Here is a 23143-nt window from a genome sequence, read left to right as displayed (position 1 = left end):
GGAGTTGGAAAAGATGCATACAAATTATGATATGGTCAAAATACTCACTTGCCTAATAATTGTGCACACAGTGTAATCATGAAAATCGCCCAGTCCTACCTAAAGGATTTTAAAAATCATTTTTAATCCACTTTATTTTGATAATTTGGTTGAGTGTTGTAAAGTCCAGTACATTAAGTCCTTTTTCAGCACATAAGATGCTGTGGTCCCACCAGTTTAGCAGAGTGTCAAAATATAACTTGGATGCTAAGCCCACCTCCACAACCTCAAACATGCTGCATTCCCTTTACAAATTGCTAGGCATCTAATTTCATATTTCAGCATTTCCCATGATCAGTTAAAATAGCTGGGAGAATACCAACTTCTTTAGTTTTATACTCTAAACTGGAAGAGATTAATCACATGTCTAGTCTAGATTGTGAGCTAAAGTCTTTGTTATTTTTGTTATTTCAGGTACATTTTGTTTAATCCGGTGCAGTGGTTCCCAAACTTTTTCTGTCAGGCCCCCCTTTGGAAGATAAAAATTTGCCATGCAGCAGATTTTCAGATGTTCATCAGAAGGATGGACCCATATTTAGACTTCATTATTTTCATGTGAGAAAAGGCTGATTCACACATGTAGGTTGATCCGAAAAAGCTGTCAAATTTGTGGAAGTTTCAAAATGTCCAGCAGAGGCCCTAGAGTTCATATAAATGTCAGATTGCTGGATTAAAATTTCTCCATCAGAAAACGTTATGGATTAGCTGCTTTACTTCTTGCGAGTTATTCATAACCATATTAAAATCATCCCTTAACTATAATTTTAGTTGACTGGTACGAGATTAAAATCTGATAAGTTTTCAATTTCCCTACATAAAACAACATTAGCATTTAAATTATAGCCATAAACATTACATAGCAAAACAAAATGGTCATTATAAGCAATCAATAAAATAATCCAATGTATGTTCAAATCATATTGTGAGAATAATACTGATCCCTTATTCACACCTTTAAGAATCGCTGTTCCACTCGAGTGAGTAGAGCCATGAGAGCACCATGTTGTTACCCCATTGTGTTTTCCAAAAAGATCTTCCAAGGAGGAATGTGATTCCTGCAAAAAAAAAAAAAAAATAGAAATAACTCAAAACAATGAAAATAAGGGTTGTCCCGACTTTAAAAAATGTGGTCAATATATAAACAACATTAGAAGAATTCTGTTAAGAAAGAACAAGAGTCATAACAATAGAAAAAAAGAGAAACTGCAACAGTAAACGTGAATCCTTTCAGCTGCTCACGCCAGAGGTCACCACAACGGATCGCAATCCGCATCATGGATCAGTCCTACCCTATCGAAATGCATTCCTGTGGTAAATATTATTATAAATAAGTTTTATCAATCTATTCTTATTAAAAGTATGTCTAGCTTATTATACCTAGTGATAGCACATTATCGATAGGTCTGTATCTTATTATAAACTACAGGTAGCACATCTGGATAGGTCTGTATCTTATTATTAACTATAGGTAGCACATTATCGATAGGTCTGTATCTTATTATAAACTATAGGTAGCACATCTGGATAGCTCTGTATCTTATTATAAACTATAGGTAGCACATTATCGATAGCTCTGTATCTTATTATAAACTATAGGTAGCACATTATCGATAGGTCTGTATCTTATTATAAACTATAGGTAGCACATCTGGATAGCTCTGTATCTTATTATAAACTATAGGTAGCACATCTCGATAGCTCTATATCTTATTATAAACTATAGGTAGCACATCTGGATAGCTCTGTATCTTATTATAAACTATAGGTAGCACATTATCGATAGCTCTGTATCTTATTATAAACTATAGGTAGCACATCTGGATAGCTCTGTATCTTATTATTAACTAAAGGTAGCACATCTGGATAGCTCTGTATCTTATTATTAACTATAGGTAGCACATCTGGATAGCTCTGTATCTTATTATAAACTATAGGTAGCACATTATCGATAGCTCTGTATCTTATTATAAACTATAGGTAGCACATCTGGATAGCTCTGTATCTTATTATTAACTAAAGGTAGCACATCTGGATAGCTCTGTATCTTATTATTAACTATAGGTAGCACATCTGGATAGGTCTGTATATTATTATAAACTATAGGTAGCACATCTCGATAGCTCTGTATCTTATTAAAAACTATAGAAAGCACATCTGGATAGCTCTGTATCTTATTATTAACTATAGGTAGCACATCTGGATAGCTCTGTATCTTATTATAAACTATAGGTAGCACATCTGGATAGCTCTGTATCTTATTATAAACTATAGGTAGCACATCTGGATAGCTCTGTATCTTATTATAAACTATAGGTAGCACATCTGGATAGCTCTGTATCTTATTATTAACTACAGGTAGCACATCTGGATAGCTCTGTATCTTACTATTAATTATAGGTAGCACATCTGGATAGGTCTGTATCTTATTATTAACTATAGGTAGCACATCTGGATAGCTCTGTATCTTATTATTAACTATAGGTAGCACATCTGGATAGCTCTGTATCTTATTATAAACTATAGGGAGCACATCTGGATAGCTCTGTATCTTATTATTAACTACAGGTAGCACATCTGGATAGCTCTGTATCTTATTATTAACTATAGGTAGCACATCTGGATAGGTCTGTATATTATTATAAACTATAGGTAGCACATCTCGATAGCTCTATCTTATATAAACTATAGGTAGCACATCTGGATAGCTCTGTATCTTATTATTAACTATAGGTAGCACATCTCGATAGCTCTATATCTTATTATAAACTATAGGTAGCACATCTGGATAGCTCTGTATCTTATTATAAACTATAGGTAGCACATTATCGATAGCTCTGTATTTTATTATAAACTATAGGTAGCACATCTGGATAGCTCTGTATCTTATTATTAACTAAAAGTAGCACATCTGGATAGCTCTGTATCTTATTATTAACTATAGGTAGCACATCTGGATAGGTCTGTATATTATTATAAACTATAGGTAGCACATCTCGATAGCTCTGTATCTTATTAAAAACTATAGGAAGCACATCTGGATAGCTCTGTATCTTATTATTAACTATAGGTAGCACATTATCGGTAGCTCTGTATCTTATTATAAACTATAGGTAGCACATCTGGATAGCTCTGTATCTTATTATTAACTACAGGTAGCACATCTGGATAGCTCTGTATCTTATTATTAACTATAGGTAGCACATCTGGATAGGTCTGTATATTATTATAAACTATAGGTAGCACATCTCGATAGCTCTATCTTATTATAAACTATAGGTAGCACATCTCGATAGCTCTGTATCTTATTATTAACTATAGGTAGCACATCTCGATAGCTCTATATCTTATTATAAACTATAGGTAGCACATCTGGATAGCTCTGTATTTTATTATAAACTATAGGTAGCACATCTGGATAGCTCTGTATCTTATTATTAACTAAAGGTAGCACATCTGGATAGCTCTGTATCTTATTATTAACTATAGGTAGCACATCTGGATAGGTCTGTATATTATTATAAACTATAGGTAGCACATCTCGATAGCTCTGTATCTTATTAAAAACTGTAGGAAGCACATCTGGATAGCTCTGTATCTTATTATTAACTATAGGTAGCACATTATCGGTAGCTCTGTATCTTATTATAAACTATAGGTAGCACATCTGGATAGCTCTGTATCTTATTATTAACTACAGGAAGCACATCTGGATAGCTCTGTATCTTATTATTAATTATAAGTAGCACATCTGGATAGGTCTGTATATTATTATAAACTATAGGTAGCACATCTCGATAGCTCTGTATCTTATTATAAACTATAGGTAGCACATCTGGATAGCTCTGTATCTTATTATTAACTATAGGTAGCACATCTCGATAGCTCTGTATCTTATTATAAACTATAGGTAGCACATCTGGATAGCTCTGTATCTTATTATAAACTATAGGTAGCACATTATTGATAGCTCTATTTTATTATAAACTATAGGTAGCACATCTGGATAGCTGTATCTTATTATTAACTAAAGGTAGCACATCTGGATAGCTCTGTATCTTATTATTAACTATAGGTAGCACATCTGGATAGGTCTGTATATTATTATAAACTATAGGTAGCACATCTCGATAGCTCTGTATCTTATTAAAAACTATAGGAAGCACATCTGGATAGCTCTGTATCTTATTATTAACTACAGGTAGCAGATCTGGATAGCTTTGTATCTTATTAAAAACTATAGGAAGCACATCTGGATAGCTCTGTATCTTATTATTAACTACAGGTAGCACATCTGGATAGCTCTGTATCTTATTATAAACTATAGGTAGCACATTATCGGTAGCTCTGTATCTTATTATAAACTATAGGTAGCACATCTGGATAGCTCTGTATCTTATTATTAACTACAGGAAGCACATCTGGATAGCTCTGTATCTTATTATTAATTATAAGTAGCACATCTGGATAGGTCTGTATATTATTATAAACTATAGGTAGCACATCTGGATAGCTCTGTATCTTATTATAAACTATAGGTAGCACATCTGGATAGGTCTGTATCTTATTATAAACTATAGGTAGCACATCTGGATAGCTCTGTATCTTATTATTAACTATAGGTAGCACATCTGGATAGCTCTGTATCTTATTATAAACTATAGGTAGCACATTATCGATAGCTCTGTATCTTATTATAAACTATAGGTAGCACATCTGGATAGCTCTGTATCTTATTATTAACTATAGGTAGCACATCTGGATAGCTCTGTATCTTATTATAAACTATAGGTAGCACATCTGGATAGCTCTGTATCTTATTATAAACTATAGGTAGCACATCTCAATAATATAGCTGCTCTAAATATCTATCATTTCAATCATGCTCTTGTCAGCTCTGTCTTGTAGCATAGAGCAACTTATGCAGTAATCCTCTGTAATCCTCTGCATCGTCTTAAATCACCACTCAGCCCTGCTGTCATGAAGTTCCCTTGGCTTCATAATTCCTACTAATTCATGGAAACGGTGGCAAGAAGCTGAGCTTCCCTTGCAGTCTTAAAGAAATCGCCACTGATGTGTGTGTGTGTGTGTGTGTGTGTGTGTATACGTCATCGTTTATTCGCAAAACCCCCTTTTTTTTTTTTGCATTTCGGCGATGCCATACTCGAACTTTTCCACCTCTTAAAACATAAAAACTTTTTTTTGCGATATTTGCATCTTTCTTTTGACTTCATAAATATGAAATACAAAATGAACTCAAAATCAGCTTTTTAGTTCTCGATACTTTTGGCCCTATTTTGACGCCATAGTCGCCACTCTGTTCTCTCTACTAGTGGTGTGCGATACTGCAAAATTTGTAATCGATCTGATACCAATTAAATACAGGACCAGTATCACCGATATCGAGCCGATACCAATACCAACGTTGGTATCGATAATGGTAGAAATATGACTGGCCTGTGGACGGGACTTTTTAAGGAGCTCCGGGTGAATCAAGCGTTGTGATTGGTCAACATTGCTTTCGATCATGCATTAAGTGAAACGTGTTAAATGTATTATTTCAGATAAAAAAAAACAAGATAAATTATAATTTTGCTGACACTGGATGCTTTTCTAGCTACATAAATGATGACCTGGGGTCTGTGTAGATGCACAGGGGTGAGTTGAGATGTGTTGTATTGTTGGGGTTTAGCAACAGTTAGAACAGAATTCTTTTATTAGCAATTTTTTTTACATTTATTTACACGTTAAATTCGTATAGCGTTAAATGTAATATGTGCTTATTTTTTACTTATATATTGTTAGGGCTTAAATTTCAGTGTGTTTATTTACCATCAGCCACAACTTGATTTCCTATTAATAATAATGCACATGTTGGTATGTGTATTATATCAATGTTTCTTATAAATCCAAGATTTACTTCATTTTACTTCCATTAGTCAAGTCTGTTTATCCAGTCAAAAGTTTGCATACTGTTACTGTACAGGGCAGATTTCTGTGCTTTGTGGGTATACAATAACTGACTGTCACCAATGTGTTGCTCAGTATACTTTGTCCTGTTGTTTTTAATTCTGATTGTGTTTGATTGTTTGAAGGTGAACCATCCCCCCCGGAGGAGCATCTGGAGGTATGTTCCAACTCAAAATAAATACATTTACATTTTTAACAAATGCTTTTATCCAAAGGGTTAAGGGCCTTGCTCAGGGGCCCAACAGTGTTAACCTGGCAGTGGTGAGGCTTGAACCAGCAACCATTTTATTACTAGTCCAGTATTTTAATCTCTAGGCTACAGCTGCCTTTTGTTTACAAATGTTCTATTTGGGTTGATAGAATGTTAGAATCACTAGATATCGGAACATAATTGTCGGGATTTGTTTTCATGAAGCTACAAAAAAGTAAAGTAGTTGGACGTTTAGTTATTAGGTCTGGCTTACAGTGGGAATTCTAATTCATCCCAAATGTGTTAGATGTGTTAAAGATGTCTTAGTCATGACCCTTTCGGTCAGAAGTGGAAGTCTGCAGCAGTAGAGGTGAAATATGATCGGGCAGTTGGATATGACTAAATGCATAAAAATAAGATACAAACACGTTTTAAGGTTCACAAAATAATTATTAAAGTTACGCTTGTCGATTGGAACCCACTTTCTGTTGCTGAGATCAAATCCAGCACCACACACACACACACACACACACACACACACACACACACACAAACACACACGTTCAGTTCCATAAAAAAAAAAAAAAAAACCTAGGCTAGACTGGTTCTCTATACACAAACAGTCCAACTGCAAAGCTCAATATAAAGTCAGTAGTTTACATACACATGTAAAGAACATGTTTAGAATGTAATGGTTTCTTTTTTATTCTGTTTATGCATTAATAAGGTCTAAAAGACGGTCCACAGTTCAGCCAGTTTGAACTTACAGGGTGCTGTATAGAGTGTTTTCTAAAATAAAGCAGATATTTGCTGAATTAATGACGTGCTGCTTTTTTTTCTATTTCAGCAAAGCCAGGAGGGCACATCTTCCGTGCAACAACAGCCAGAGTGAGTGTGTTTTATTTACTAGTGCCACCATATCACACAGCGACGATCACACATCCTCGTCTAGGATTTAAAATCCACAAACATCTCTGTAGATTTAATGATCAGGCAGTAATTGAATACATCGTTTACTCTCCTCTATTAAAAGAACAAACCCTGACAATATTAAGCTAAGATTCAGCTTGTGTTGGAGACGTGACACACGCTGCAGAATTAGGATGCGGGAAGGTCTCCGGCTACTCCGTAATCAGTGTTCACCTACGCTGATGCATGCTGGCAGCTTTCATCTGGCTCAGTGTGAAAGCCAGTACACAGAAAGAGCAGCTCACGTAATATCTGTTATCCACACCAGTTATGCAGTGATTTGTTAATGCAAACGATAGTAATTAATGGTTCTTAAGCCTCTGACCCACTGAGACCTGGACTGTCTGGTGGTATGTGGTACCAGGATTTGACCTGCAGCTTGTTTAGCCTCTTTGTTTCGAGTTGGATTGTGCTCAGCCTGTTCTTCAGAAAACTGGATTTGTGTCGACCTTCTTCTGTCGCCCCATTGTTGATGCTTTCTATAGTGAACTAGAGTTGCATGGGCACTCTGACTGGCACAAGAAGGGTTGGATGCACTGTGTTGTGACATTCACCTCCTCACGGCATTCACGTCCTCATGTTCCAGCCATGACCGTGACCTTCAACTTCCACCTTTCTCTTACATGTCTGATTTACACAGGTAAACACTGTTTATACAGTCACTAATCTCTCTGGCATTAAAACAGAGAGTAAAGCGTACATAGCTTTTCAAAAGCTGCAGTCAGGCTCATATCCATCCGGTGTTACCAGCAACAGTCCTCTCCATGGCTGGTGTCACCATAACACACTGTCCAGACAGCGGTTCATTTATTATATAATGGGTGGGATTCTAAAAAAGCATGAACTGGAAATAAAGTCAGCAGCCTGGTAGCGCTTCCCAAAATCTCTTATTAGAGCTTATCAGGGTAAAAACTGAGGCGGGGGTTAAATAAGAATGCACATGGACATTTGTCAAGAGAGCTAGACGTATTTTTGTTTTACAAAATAAACAAACGTTGCCACTCCACTGGACAAGCCCTCAGTGAAACTGGATGTGATTTAAGTTTAGTACCTGCTGTAACGTGTTGATGTACAAATGTCTGTGTGTTTTATTTCTCAGATGTGACCATCCTCCAGAGGAAGAAAATGAACAGGTATGTTACAACTCAAAGTAAATACATTTACATATCGGCATTTAGCAGATGCTTTTATCCAAAGTGACTTACAGTTGGGACAGTGTACAATCCAAGCACTTGAGGGTTAAGGGCCTTGCTCAAGGGCCCAGCAGTGGTAACCTGCCAGTGTGAGGCTTGAACCGGCAACCGTTTAATTACTAGTCCAGTATTTTAACCTCTAGGCTCCAGCTGCCTTTTGTTTACAAATGTTCTGTTTGTGTTGATAGAATGTTAGAATCACTAGATATCCGAACATAACTGTCGGGATTTGTTTCCATGAGGCTACAAAATCTTTAGTAAAGTAATTGGATGTTTAGTTATTAGGTCTGGCTTACAGTGGGGATTCTAATTCATCCCAAATGTGTTAGATGTGTTAAAGTATTGGGCTACTACTCACCAAGGTAAAGCAATACAAAGAACAAACATCACTCTAGTCACCTACACAACAACAACTAGCTTATCCTGAAGAGAGAGAGCGCTGCATTTACGCCCTCTGTTGGCTGATCGATGGTGCTGCACAGAGACGGGAAATAATGGATATTGGTGCGTGACCATGTGTGCGATACGGATCTCTGTATGAAGCCGCCTGCCGAATTAATGACGTGCTGCTTTTTTTCTATTTCAGCAAAGCCAGGAGGGCACATGTTCCGTGCAACAACAGCCAGAGTGAGTGTGTTTTATTTACTAGTGCCACCATATCACACAGCGACGATCACACATCCTCGTCTAGGATTTAAAATCCACAAACATCTCTGTAGATTTAATGATCAGGCAGTAATTGAATACATCGTTTACTCTCCTCTATTAAAAGAACAAACCCTGACAATATTAAGCTAAGATTCAGGTTGTGTTGGAGACGTGACACACGCTGCAGAATTAGGATGCGGGAAGGTCTCCGGCTACTCCGTAATCAGTGTTCACCTACGCTGATGCATGCTGGGAGCTTTCATCTGGCTCAGTGTGAAAGCCAGTACACAGAAAGAGCAGCTCACATAATATCTGTTATCCACACCAGTTATGCAGTGATTTGTTAATGCAAACGATAGTAATTAATGGTTCTTAAGCCTCTGACCCACTGAGACCTGGACTGTCTGGTGGTATGTGGTACCAGGATTTGACCTGCAGCTTGTTTAGCCTCTTTGTTTCGAGGTGGATTGTGCTCAGCCTGTTCTTCAGAAAACTGGATTTGTGTCGACCTTCTTCTGTCGCCCCATTGTTGATGCTTTCTATAGTGAACTGGAGTTGCATGGGCACTCTGACTGGCACAAGAAGGGTTGGATGCACTGTGTTGTGACATTCACCTCCTCACGGCATTCACGTCCTCATGTTCCAGCCATGACCGTGACCTTCAACTTCCACCTTTCTCTAACATGTCTGATTTACACAGGTAAACACTGTTTATACAGTCACTAATCTCTCTGGCATTAAAACAGAGAGTAAAGCGTACATAGCTTTTCAAAAGCTGCAGTCAGGCTCATATCCATCCGGTGTTACCAGCAACAGTCCTCTCCATGGCTGGTGTCACCATAACACACTGTCCAGACAGCGGTTCATTTATTATATAATGGGTGGGATTCTAAAAAAGCATGAACTGGAAATAAAGTCAGCAGCCTGGTAGCGCTTCCCAAAATCTCTTATTAGAGCTTATCAGGGTAAATACTGAGGCGGGGGTTAAATAAGAATGCACATGGACATTTGTCAAGAGAGCTAGACGTATTTTTGTTTTACAAAATAAACAAACGTTGCCACTCCACTGGACAAGCCCTCAGTGAAACTGGATGTGATTTAAGTTTAGTACCTGCTGTAACGTGTTGATGTACAAATGTCTGTGTGTTTTATTTCTCAGATGTGACCATCCTCCAGAGGAAGAAAATGAACAGGTATGTTACAACTCAAAGTAAATACATTTACATATCGGCATTTAGCAGATGCTTTTATCCAAAGTGACTTTCAGTTGGGACAGTGTACAATCCAAGCACTTGAGGGTTAAGGGCCTTGCTCAAGGGCCCATCAGTGGTAACCTGCCAGTGTGAGGCTTGAACCGGCAACCGTTTAATTACTAGTCCAGTATTTTAACCTCTAGGCTCCAGCTGCCTTTTGTTTACAAATGTTCTGTTTGGGTTGATAGAATGTTAGAATCACTAGATATCGGAACATAACTGTCGGGATTTGTTTCCATGAGGCTACAAAATCTTTAGTAAAGTAATTGGATGTTTAGTTATTAGGTCTGGCTTACAGTGGGGATTCTAATTCATCCCAAATGTGTTAGATGTGTTAAAGTATTGGGCTACTACTCACCAAGGTAAAGCAATACAAAGAACAAACATCACTCTAGTCACCTACACAACAACAACTAGCTTATCCTGAAGAGAGAGAGCGCTGCATTTACGCCCTCTGTTGGCTGATCGATGGTGCTGCACAGAGACGGGAAATAATGGATATTGGTGCGTGACCATGTGTGCGATACGGATCTCTGTATGAAGCCGCCTGCCGAATTAATGACGTGCTGCTTTTTTTCTATTTCAGCAAAGCCAGGAGGGCACATGTTCCGTGCAACAACAGCCAGAGTGAGTGTGTTTTATTTACTAGTGCCACCATATCACACAGCGACGATCACACATCCTCGTCTAGGATTTAAAATCCACAAACATCTCTGTAGATTTAATGATCAGGCAGTAATTGAATACATCGTTTACTCTCCTCTATTAAAAGAACAAACCCTGACAATATTAAGCTAAGATTCAGCTTGTGTTGGAGACGTGACACACGCTGCAGAATTAGGATGCGGGAAGATCTCCGGCTACTCCGTAATCAGTGTTCACCTACGCTGATGCATGCTGGGAGCTTTCATCTGGCTCAGTGTGAAAGCCAGAACACAGAAAGAGCAGCTCACGTAATATCTGTTATCCACACCAGTTATGCAGTGATTTGTTAATGCAAACGATAGTAATTAATGGTTCTTAAGCCTCTGACCCACTGAGACCTGGACTGTCTGGTGGTATGTGGTACCAGGATTTGACCTGCAGCTTGTTTAGCCTCTTTGTTTCGAGGTGGATTGTGCTCAGCCTGTTCTTCAGAAAACTGGATTTGTGTCGACCTTCTTCTGTCGCCCCATTGTTGATGCTTTCTATAGTGAACTGGAGTTGCATGGGCACTCTGACTGGCACAAGAAGGGTTGGATGCACTGTGTTGTGACATTCACCTCCTCACGGCATTCACGTCCTCATGTTCCAGCCATGACCGTGACCTTCAACTCCCACCTTTCTCTTACATGTCTGATTTACACAGGTAAACACTGTTTATACAGTCACTAATCTCTCTGGCATTAAAACAGAGAGTAAAGCGTACATAGCTTTTCAAAAGCTGCAGTCAGGCTCATATCCATCCGGTGTTACCAGCAACAGTCCTCTCCATGGCTGGTGTCACCATAACACACTGTCCAGACAGCGGTTCATTTATTATATAATGGGTGGGATTTTAAAAAAGCATGAACTGGAAATAAAGTCAGCAGCCTGGTAGCGCTTCCCAAAATCTCTTATTAGAGCTTATCAGGGTAAATACTGAGGTGGGGGTTAAATAAGAATGCACATGGACATTTGTCAAGAGAGCTAGACGTATTTTTGTTTTACAAAATAAACAAACGTTGCCACTCCACTGGACAAGCCCTCAGTGAAACTGGATGTGATTTAAGTTTAGTACCTGCTGTAACGTGTTGATGTACAAATGTCTGTGTGTTTTATTTCTCAGATGTGACCATCCTCCAGAGGAAGAAAATGAACAGGTATGTTACAACTCAAAGTAAATACATTTACATATCGGCATTTAGCAGATGCTTTTATCCAAAGTGACTTTCAGTTGGGACAGTGTACAATCCAAGCACTTGAGGGTTAAGGGCCTTGCTCAAGGGCCCATCAGTGGTAACCTGCCAGTGTGAGGCTTGAACCGGCAACCGTTTAATTACTAGTCCAGTATTTTAACCTCTAGGCTCCAGCTGCCTTTTGTTTACAAATGTTCTGTTTGGGTTGATAGAATGTTAGAATCACTAGATATCGGAACATAACTGTCGGGATTTGTTTCCATGAGGCTACAAAATCTTTAGTAAAGTAATTGGATGTTTAGTTATTAGGTCTGGCTTACAGTGGGGATTCTAATTCATCCCAAATGTGTTAGATGTGTTAAAGTATTGGGCTACTACTCACCAAGGTGAAGCAATACAAAGAACAAACATCACTCTAGTCACCTACACAACAACAACTAGCTTATCCTGAAGAGAGAGAGCGCTGCATTTACGCCCTCTGTTGGCTGATCGATGGTGCTGCACAGAGATGGGAAATAATGGATATTGGTGCGTGACCATGTGTGCGATACGGATCTCTGTATGAAGCCGCCTGCCAAATTAATGACGTGCTGCTTTTTTTCTATTTCAGCAAAGCCAGGAGGGCACATGTTCCGTGCAACAACAGCCAGAGTGAGTGTGTTTTATTTACTAGTGCCATCATATCACACAGCGACGATCACACATCCTCGTCTAGGATTTAAAATCCACAAACATCTCTGTAGATTTAATGATCAGGCAGTAATTGAATACATCGTTTACTCTCCTCTATTAAAAGAACAAACCCTGACAATATTAAGCTAAGATTCAGGTTGTGTTGGAGACGTGACACGCTGCAGAAGTAGGATGCGGGAAGGTCTCCGGCTACTCCGTAATCAGTGTTCACCTACGCTGATGCATGCTGGGAGCTTTCATCTGGCTCAGTGTGAAAGCCAGTACACAGAAAGAGCAGCTCACGTAATATCTGTTATCCACACCAGTTATGCAGTGATTTGTTAATGGAAACGATAGTAATTAATGGTTCTTAAGCCTCTGACCCACTGAGACCTGGACTGTCTGGTGGTATGTGGTACCAGGATTTGACCTGCAACTTGTTTAGCCTCTTTGTTTCGAGGTGGATTGTGCTCAGCCTGTTCTTCAGAAAACTGGATTTGTGTCGACCTTCTTCTGTCGCCCCATTGTTGATGCTTTCTATAGTGAACTGGAGTTGCATGGGCACTCTGACTGGCACAAGAAGGGTTGCATGCACTGTGTTGTGACATTCACCTCCTCACGGCATTCACGTCCTCATGTTCCAGCCATGACCGTGACCTTCAATTTCCACCTTTCTCTAACATGTCTGATTTACACAGGTAAACACTGTTTATACAGTCACTAATCTCTCTGTGGTTCAGCCCTCCTGAGCACTGCGTGTAGAAAGTCGACCCAGTCATCTGGCTGTAATGATGTGGTCTATATCAAAGAGGGTCCTTCACCTTCTGTTTTTACTGCCCTGCAGACTTTAATGACCAGTTATGCCCACTAGCGGGTGCCCAGCTGACTGGTAGCAGTGCTGAGTTTTGAACTTGGAGTTCAGAATCCCTGCACTGGTGCGCTAGCAGATTATCCCGCTGTGCCACCCGGACAGACCAGTTTTTATTGCAACCACGTTATTGTGTTCTCTTTCCTCTACAGCCTGACACGCCCAGGGTCTTCGGGGTTTAAGCTGGGAAAAACCTACTATCCTCGGTTTCAAATGGGAACAAACATTTTGGGTTCAGTACCTATTTATTTTTGAATGAAAATACTTTGCTCTGTCTGAAACTGGAAGTCTCGTACCATATGTAGTTCACTGAAATAAAAACTAGGAGTGAATTTGGGACCCTTTTTGGCTGATGTGAGGTAATTGACTCACAGTGGTTTCATATTTAGCCATTTTGGTGTGTGGAGATCAATAATGCCAAGTTCACACTACATGGCTTTCTGATTTGGTGGGTACCTGTACAGTTCACACTACACGACTGAATCTCTGGCACTCAGGAGTCTTCTCAGTCGGTGTGTATTTCACACTACACGATTGATCAGTGATGGGGTGTTTCACACTTTACGATCTATCACCAACTGGAATCTGAGGTGAGCTTCTCTGGTCTCCCAAATATCGTTTTGTCGTGAAAACGTGGGAAGTGACGAAAGGTTTAATGATACGTCCAAAAATGCACGTCAACAAGTAGCGAGCGATCAAAGTTTGTGCGCGTGAAAACGAAGAGAAAAAATAAAATGAATCTTAGTGGATTTTGCTTGGATTGTTCTATAGTGAGTTGGAGGTTAATAGGCTAATGGGTTTTGTAGAGAACAAGAAGGTCAGAAATACTGTAATACTTGTGTGTGTGTCGGTGTATTATGATATAAACTACATTAAACCCCTGTACAGCCTTTTACACACTTCTCCTGCATTTTTCCTCACACTGCATCTTGTGTTCTCATTGGCCAGTTTGTCGAAGAAGAAGAAAAAGATCAGGAGGCGCTGCATGCTTATAACGCAGAATAATACGCCAGTGTCAAGGTGAGCCAATCAGGTGACTTCTAATTATTAAGTACAGTTGCTAACAGCTGTATAAAAGTTAATAAAAATAAATAATCGTTTATTAGTCACACAGTGGGCAAATTCACATTGTTGCAGCAGTGAAAGGATAGTACAGCACTCAGTACAATAAGAATAAGAAGTACAATAATAATAATAATAATAATAAAGTCAGAAAAACTCTAAAAAATATTTACAAATAATTGCACTTAGGAAAAATATTGCACACTGTTATATATCCACACGGGGAAAAAGTTACACATTTGTTAAAAATTTGATTGGAGATCACCTGTGGTAAATTCAGTTGATTAAACATATTTTGGAATGGCACACTTGTTTATAAAAGGTCTCACAGTTAACTGTGCATATCAGAGCAGAAACCAAGCAATGAAGTCAAAAGAAATTGTCTTTAGACCTCCGAGACCAGATTGTGTCCAGGCACAAATCTGGGGAAGGATACAAAAAAAATGTTAGCAGCATTGAAGTTCCCGAAAAGCACTATGGTCTCTTATTCAAAAATGGAAGAAGTTTGGAACCACCAGAACCCTTCCTAGATCTGGCTGCCCGACCAAACTGAGTAATCGGGGAGCCTTGGTCAGGGAGGTGACCAAGAACCCAATGGTCACTAAGGCAGAGCTCCAGTGTTCCCTTGAGATAGAACAACCATAAAGTAGGTCAACCATTGCTAACACACTCCACCAATCAGGCCTTTATGGTAGAGTGGCCAGATGGAAGCCACTTCTCACTAAAAGGGTTTGCCAAAAAAGACCTTAAGGATTCTCAGACCAGAGGAATCAAAATTATCTGGTCTGATGAAACCAAAATATACCTTGTTGTCCTGAACTACAAGTGTCATGTCTGGAGAAAAACAGGCACTGCTTATCGGCTGGCTAACACCATCCCTACTGTGAAGCATGCTGGTGGCAGCATCATGCTGTGGGGATGTTTTTCTGCGGCAGGAACTGGGCGACTAGTTGCATATAGGGTACGATGACAGCAGCCAAATATAGAGAGATTCTTCAAGAAAACCTGCTCCAGAGTGCTCTGGAACTCAGACTAGGGCAACGATTCATCTTCCAACACGACAATGACCCAAAGCACACAGCCAAGATAACAAAGGAGTGGCTTCAGGAGCAGACTGTGAATGTCCTTGAGTGCCCCAGTCAGAGCCCGGACTTGAATCCAATTGTACATCTCTGGAAAGACCAAAAAAATGGCCGTCTTAAGACGCTGCCCATCCAACCAAGAAGTTTGCTATTGTCCTGTTGCCCACCCCAGCCTTGTGCAGGTTTACAAATTTTGTCCCTGGTGTCCTTTGACAGCTCTTTGATCTTGACCATAGTGAAGCGGTTTAAGTGTGATTGATTGATTGAGTGTGTGGACAGGTGTCTTTTATGCAAAGGTTGCTGAACAGTTCACACTACACGACTGAATCTCGTGCACTCGGGAGTCTTTCAGTCGGTGTATATTTCACACTACACGACTGATCGGTGATTGAGGGTTTCACACTACACCATCCATCACCAACTGGAATCGCAGATAAGCTTCTCTGGTCAGCTGTGATGAGGGTTTAATAAAACCAGGTCCAAAAATGCACGTCAACAAGTAGCAAGTGATCAAAGTGTTTGTGTGCTGATGTGCAGCGTAAAATCAAGGAGAAAAAATAAATGAATCTGAGTGGATTTGGCAACACGAACAGTATGGATTGTTGGAGGTTAATTAATAATTTTGCAATGCAGCATGGATATAAATGTTTTGTAGAGGACGATCAGATCAGAAATACTGTAAAACGTGAGTGTGTCGGTGTATACTGCTATAAACTATATTATCCCCCGTCCCACCTGTTTACACTCCTCGCCTGCGTTTAGCTGCCAGTCACACATCTCAGATCAGATATCTGACATGCTAGAAATCATGATTCTGTCGCCGAGCGCTCGGCGAGCCGGTCGGGCTGAGTTGTTGGGTAGTTCACACTTAGCGATTAAGTTGCGAGTTGCTCCCGAGCCGGCAAATCTAGCCAGTTGCCGAGCGAAAATCAGGGCGAGAATTGTGTTGTGTGAACGAGTTCAAACATGGGGCAATAAATACAGGTAATGAGTGCAGAATAGGAGGAGCTTCTTAAAGAAAAACTAACAGGTCTGTGAAAGCCAGAATTCTTGCTGGTTGGTAGGTGATCAAATACTTATTTCATACAATAAAATGCAAATTAATTATTTAAAAATCATACAATGTGATTATCTGGATTATTTTTTTTTTAGATTCTGTCTCTCACAATTAGTGTACCTCTGATAAAAATTACAGGCCTCTCCATTCTTAGTAGGTGGGAAATCTTGCTAAATCGGCCGTGTATCAAATACTTATTATCCTCACTGTATATATATATGTATTATTGTACTTTATATTATTGTAGTTAATCATTATATCTATTTTACATAGATCATTTGTATGTATAATCCAGCATTAGTAGTATATATTAATATTATTATAAAAAAAAAATACTACATATAGTATTATAAATATTTACTATGATTGTATTATTTTATATTTTTGTTATTGGTAATATTAATTTGGAAATCATTAACAAGTATTATTAGTATATTTGTATTATTACTATTTAAAATATTCATAGTATTATTATTGTTGTTAATATTATAAGTAATATTATTGTAAATAATCATAATTAATGTAGGTATTACAATGTTATAATATTCTACTTATTGTTATTATCATTAGGAATATTAATTGTATGATTTTGTTTGTTGCTGTTTGCAGACTAGAGACTGACTAGAACTGCCTGACGTGCCCGGATCGCACATCACGCTTTCTTTCTCTCTGTGTGTGTGTGTGTGTGTGTAAAAAAAATAAAAAATAAAAAAAATAAAAAAAATAAAAATAAAAAATAAATAAAATAAAATAAAAAAAATAAACAAAAATAAAATAATCCAAAAAAACAAAAAAATCCCCCCCCCAAAAACAAACAAACAAACAAACAAAAACTTTCCTATTCCTATTCTAATCTGACTTAAATATTTTTTAATCAATGATTGAACCAATTGCCGTATGGCAATACATTTTGGGGTTCACTAACACACCATCAATTCCATAATTGGGACAAACATCCAACAGAGACCCTGCACACAGAGTTCTGTAAAACCATCCTAAAAGTGCACAGAAACACCACGAACAATGCGTGCAGGGCAGAATTGGGCAGATTTTCTTTTTTTATTTCATTTTTTTATTTTTTTTATTATAAACACACAGAGAAGAGCAATCAACATCTGGAAACATCTAAACGAGAGCTACCCCCAACCTTATCATTATAAAGCCCTGAAACACCAAGAACTGAGCAGTGATCCCTGATTTGGGATTTGGAGTTACTGAAACAAGGAAATCTGAATCACTTAGCATGAACAAGCAAAAACATGTCAGGTCAACAGATTTCACCCTGATATTGTGCCAACAAGATTCTCTGAGTTACCACAACAATCAATTTTCAGATACACAATGTTAATTTGTTTAATTGGCTGATTGCACACGCGCACTAAGGCACATGGATAAACGCAGGGTTTCTCCGTCTGCAAACCAGGGGCTCAATTTGAATGGTGCTTCACATGCGGTTTCAGAAAGGTAAGTTATACAATATTTATTTAGTATTAATTTTTGCTAAATGTGGGTTGTGTTTATTGGAAATAATAATGCTTATTTTACACATTCATGCATTTAGTTTGAGTTTAGGATTTATTTGGTAGCCTAATGTTATTTACTTAAAGCTAAATACAAATCAAATAAGACTCATTAATTCTGTTGTTCTTCACAAAGCTACTCATAATGTTCTTTAGGGTTTTACTTAATCATAAGATTTTTAATGTTTGTTTTATTCCACTTTCCGCTGTTAGAAATTCTTTTCATGTGTTCCAACCCGTGACTTTTGTGTGCCGTTACTGTTTTGTATAATTATCATTACAACTTACATTCAAGTACAATAAAATAGTCGGCGCTCAGCCAGGGTGCTTAATTTCAGTAAAAAATACCCCAATTTTCAAAATTACAAACATCATTTAACTTGTTCAGAGGATGATGAAAAAAGTCTTGCATGATTGTAAAATAGTACAGTTTATCCTGTTTGTAAGTGTGGTTTATGTGTAATGATGGAATATACTGTAGATGTGGTGTTTTAAGTGTTAATTACTTAATCAATATATATTTAAGATACAGACTCATTCATATTTTCAGAATGTGTATATACAGAAGTACAGAATAACAATTTATTTTGATGCATAAATGTCAGTTATAATAGAGCTATAATGGAATTGTCTCTCCATCAGCTTCATGTGTGGTTAGGAAGACTGAAGCTGATGAATATGAATACTTGATGTCTGAAAACGACTTGGAGGAGGTATGTACATATTAACTTATGTATTTATATTTGAATTAAAAACAAATGTCAATAATTCCTGCATAAGTTTTTAGATAGAAATAAATGTAAGATAATTAAAAACACAGTCATACGTGTGTCTAAACTGTAACTGGCATTGTAACTACTAATGCTTAGGACAGTAATTATTGGTGTGCGATCATAATACTGTAAGTTCATTGCAGTTCTAATCCCTTAAAACCCCTGACCATGATTTGGATCCACACTTCATACATATGCACATTAGTTCGAAAGGATGCACATTAGTTCGAAAGGATTTACCAGATAGTACATAGTTATTCAAGAATAATACATTGTAAGATGGTTTAATTATTAGTTAATCAGTGGTTTATTAATTATTTATTTTAATTAATGATTACAATTAAACCATTAGATTCCAATATAAAAATTAAAGTGATGTTTCTTGTTTTTTCAGATTCATGTAATTGCAGGGCTGCATGCAATTTCACCAGCTTAAGCCAAGCTGTCCTTTGGAGACACTATCGACTTCATCATGAGAAGCTTTCCTACTGGCCTTGTATTCATACAGACTGTGTGTGTCTTCAGAACAACATGTGCCTTAAGATCACATCTTTCCAGATCCCACTGCAACAGCACTTCAGTGCATCACAAACTCTTAACATTTAAGTGTAGATCCTGTGATTTTCAAGAAATTTGTACTGAAAAACAGTTTCCTACTCATCTTGGAAACCAAATCTTAAAAACCGTAAAACAGTTCAGTGTCCCCATGTTTGATGTGGATTTAAAACAAACAACCGTCCAACTTTTAGCTCTCATCAAAGCAGAATCCACAAAAATACACCGTTAAGGATTTTCAAACTATAATAAGTGCGAACCCTGACGATCTAGACGCTGGTCTCAAAGGAACATGCCACTTCATCTACAGTGTCAGGTAGGTTAAGATCTGGTATTATTTCAGTGTTTTTGCAACAACGGTAACATTTTAATAAACCACAAATGTTTAGCTAGATTCTTCATAGTAAATATGCTTTCATTTTTGTGTTTATTTCAGGACCTCTGACATTGTAGCCCACCAGAAAAGTGCTGTGCTGGATTCTTCATAGTAAATATGCTTTCATTTTTGTGTTTATTTCAGGACCTCTGACATTGTAGCCCACCAGAAAAGTGCTGTGCCTTTGTTTCTAAGAGAAGATCTCACAAGGTTATTCAAGAAATGTCTGGTAAGTATGCTATCAAGAAGCATGTCTATGATATGAGAAACAGTTAATTTAATGTATTTCTGTGTCTCTTTCGTAGGGTACAGATCCTGAAAATGGGCAGACCAAAGTGTTAGTTCTGGAGGTCTCTGTTGCAAGCTTGTCATTGAAGGAGACCAGAGCAGGCTGATCTCCTATCGAGCAAAATTATACCACTGGAATTACTTTGAGAGGGGTGGTAAAAGCGTATATGGAGCACAAGAGGATCAAGAGAAGGCATACAGAACCAGCTGAGGAGAAGGGGTAGCCGGCTTCCGTTACCAGCTATCAAGCTGACAAAGGTGCGCTCATTACGCAACAAAACTCAACACTTCTGAAGTTCGATGGGGATTACGGACAGACCAGTCTTTTTAGTTTTACTGAGACCTGTCTTTCAGCAGACACAGATAACCAGTTGGAGGGGTTTACCATCATTGGCCTTGACAGAGATGCGACCAAAACAAGGAAGACGCTTGCGGGCGGTCTCTGCATGGCTGTAAACAGCAAATGAGCGACCAACTACACAGTGAGAGAGACGGAGAGCTATAGACAGTACGAACTCTTAACAGTGTCATTTAGACCACACTATCTCCCACTGTTATTTTGGTTTATGTACCTGGGCGTGATTTTAATCTTGCTGATGAGTACATAGTGGACAATTTTAACAGGGCTGTTAATAGAAGAGATGGAACGATCGATCGGCTATGTATTGGTTTTAATCAAAATTTGCGATTGGTGATCGGCAGATATTTCTTAAATGTAGCTGAGTCGATCGCAAGCGCCTAAAGCAGACCTGGGCGTCATACGCCACATCCGGCCCACGTGGGGTTCGTGGCAATTAAAAATAAATGTACATCACACATGCTATATACTGTATATATGTCTATGGATTTATGTGTGTGTGAGATGAGTATATCGTGAGATGAGTATATCGTAATCTGTCATGGAACAGAACTAAATGTGATTGACGGTCGATTTTTTTTAACAAAAGGTGAACTGAATTATTTATTTACTGAAGTCAGACGTAAAGCTGTTTAATACAGGGGTGTCCAAACTTTTTTCTAGGAGGGCCGAAGTACGCCTGTGGGAATTTGTGCCCGTTCAGTCAAAAGATGCACTGCACTGATGTTTTGAGAACTTGTGGAACTGTTATGACACATTAAATACGGGCAAAAATATGTGGACACCCCAATAATTTGCGTTTAGGGCTGTGGTAGCTCACTGGTTGAGGTACTGGACTGGTAATAAGAAGGATGCTGGTTTAGTCTTCACCGCTGGACTCCTGAGCAAGGCTCTTGGCCCTCGGTGTCGGTCAAGAAAGCCTCAATTGATGTTCCGCTTCATTCCAAAGTTCTTGAGTCACGCTTGAACAGGAAAGCGCCTTCCCTAAACTGTTGCGTCTGTGTGAAGTCAGCGTTTACCTGCCCCGCGCCCCCCGATAAGTCCTCCAGTCACTTTGAAGTTTATAGAAGAATTAAATATTACCTTCGAGTTCTTCCCGGTGGTTGCATACAGGATCGTTCCTCGTTTACCGGGTGTACCAGGAAGTCCCTGATCTCCCTAAACCCACCGTATCAAAAAAAACAAACACACACATATCAGTACCGTAGTAAAATACATGAGAAGAATTTATTAAGAGAATTAATTATTAAGTTTAGTCCTGACCTTCAGTCCTTGAGGTGCTGGGATGCCAAATCGTCCTTCTTTACCCTGTCACACACACACACACACACACACACACACACACACACACACACACACACACACCGGGTTCAGCTGGACTGGCGAACAGTTCCACACTTGAGCGATGAGCAATCAGCTGTGAATACCTTCAGTCCTGGAGGTCCAGGAGGCCCCGGAGGTCCCTGCAACGAACCACACATCAGTTCAAGAGCCTCTCCAAACCCCCGCCACATCTTGACTAGACTAGATAAATAAATAAACCCGTGTGTACATAACGGAATCCTGTTTATATTCACGCAGTGTCTGGTGTACCACCACTGTATCCTGGTCAGGGTCGCTGTGGGTGGGTGTGTTTTACTGGGCAAAAAGGTAGGAAACACCTTGGACAGGTCGCCAGGCCATCACAGGGCACACACACACACTAAAGAGAATTTCTTTTTTTTAATTTTTTAATTTTTTTTTTTATTTTAAATTTTTACCTCTTTTTCTCCCCTCTTTTAGCGCATCCAATTGTTCAATCAGCATCGTGCTTCCTCTCTGTCTATGCCGAACCCTGCCCTGACGGAGGTGATTGAAGCTAACCCATATCCCCTCCGAAACACGAGCAGCAGCCAAATGCATCTTTGCCACCCACACATTGACGAGTTTGGCGCCACCCAGCGTTGCATGCGGAGAGACACACCCTAAGGGCACCCTCTTTCATCTCTGTGTAAGCGCCTCCAATCAGCCGACAGAGAACGTAATTGCGTTCTGACAGAGAGAGACCCACATCCGGTTCTTTGTCCCACCCCCCATATGAGCAACCGGCCAATCGTTGCTCATATAGCCACTCAGCTTCGAACCGGTAAAGCAAGGCTGGATTCGATACTACGTACTCCAGAATCCAGCCCTGGTTGCAGCGCGTCTCTTTTACCGCTGCGCCACCTGAGCGGCCGTCTAAAGAGAATTTCTAGTATTTTCAGTTAACCTGACTGCACATCTTTGGGCTGTGGAGAACATGCAAAACCCACACAGAAATGACCCTGGTTCTAAGGAGAGTGCACACAGGTGGTGGACAAAATAACAGAAACACTAGATACAAATTAACCTGACTTTACAGCTGCCTCATCACAGTT

The 23143-nt window shown here is 38.9% G+C and overlaps 1 protein-coding gene and 2 long non-coding RNA genes across 4 annotated transcripts; 2 read left to right on the top strand and 1 right to left on the bottom strand.

The window, feature by feature from the left end:
• Positions 1–984: 984 nt before the first annotated feature.
• LOC134302736 (uncharacterized) lies at positions 985–22056 on the bottom strand. The gene is made up of 3 exons (XR_010007576.1): positions 22011–22056; positions 21831–21905; positions 985–1094 (listed from the first exon to the last, which is right to left on the bottom strand). It is a non-coding gene; the product is annotated as an uncharacterized LOC134302736 (long non-coding RNA).
• LOC134302735 (uncharacterized) lies at positions 1269–17569 on the top strand. 2 transcript variants are annotated; one of them, XM_062987926.1, is made up of 11 exons: positions 1269–1350; positions 6132–6163; positions 7044–7084; positions 8265–8298; positions 8945–8985; positions 10166–10199; positions 10846–10886; positions 12067–12100; positions 12747–12787; positions 14625–14696; positions 17487–17569. In XM_062987926.1, the coding sequence occupies exons 1-11, from the start codon at positions 1314–1316 to the stop codon at positions 17500–17502; spliced, it is 423 nt and encodes a 140-aa protein (XP_062843996.1). In that variant the 5' UTR covers positions 1269–1313; the 3' UTR covers positions 17503–17569. The 2 variants fall into 2 exon arrangements, with proteins under 2 accessions (XP_062843996.1, XP_062843997.1); XM_062987927.1 differs by lacking the exon at positions 1269–1350 and adding an exon at positions 5637–5694.
• Positions 19840–21212, top strand: LOC134302754 (uncharacterized). The gene is made up of 3 exons (XR_010007579.1): positions 19840–20041; positions 20246–20330; positions 20407–21212. It is a non-coding gene; the product is annotated as an uncharacterized LOC134302754 (long non-coding RNA).
• Positions 22057–23143: the final 1087 nt, after the last annotated feature.

This window comes from Trichomycterus rosablanca, chromosome 25 (genome assembly GCF_030014385.1).
Source record: "Trichomycterus rosablanca isolate fTriRos1 chromosome 25, fTriRos1.hap1, whole genome shotgun sequence".
NCBI classification, from domain to species: domain Eukaryota; kingdom Metazoa; phylum Chordata; class Actinopteri; order Siluriformes; family Trichomycteridae; genus Trichomycterus; species Trichomycterus rosablanca.
This window is presented reverse-complemented; position numbering and strand designations above follow the sequence as displayed.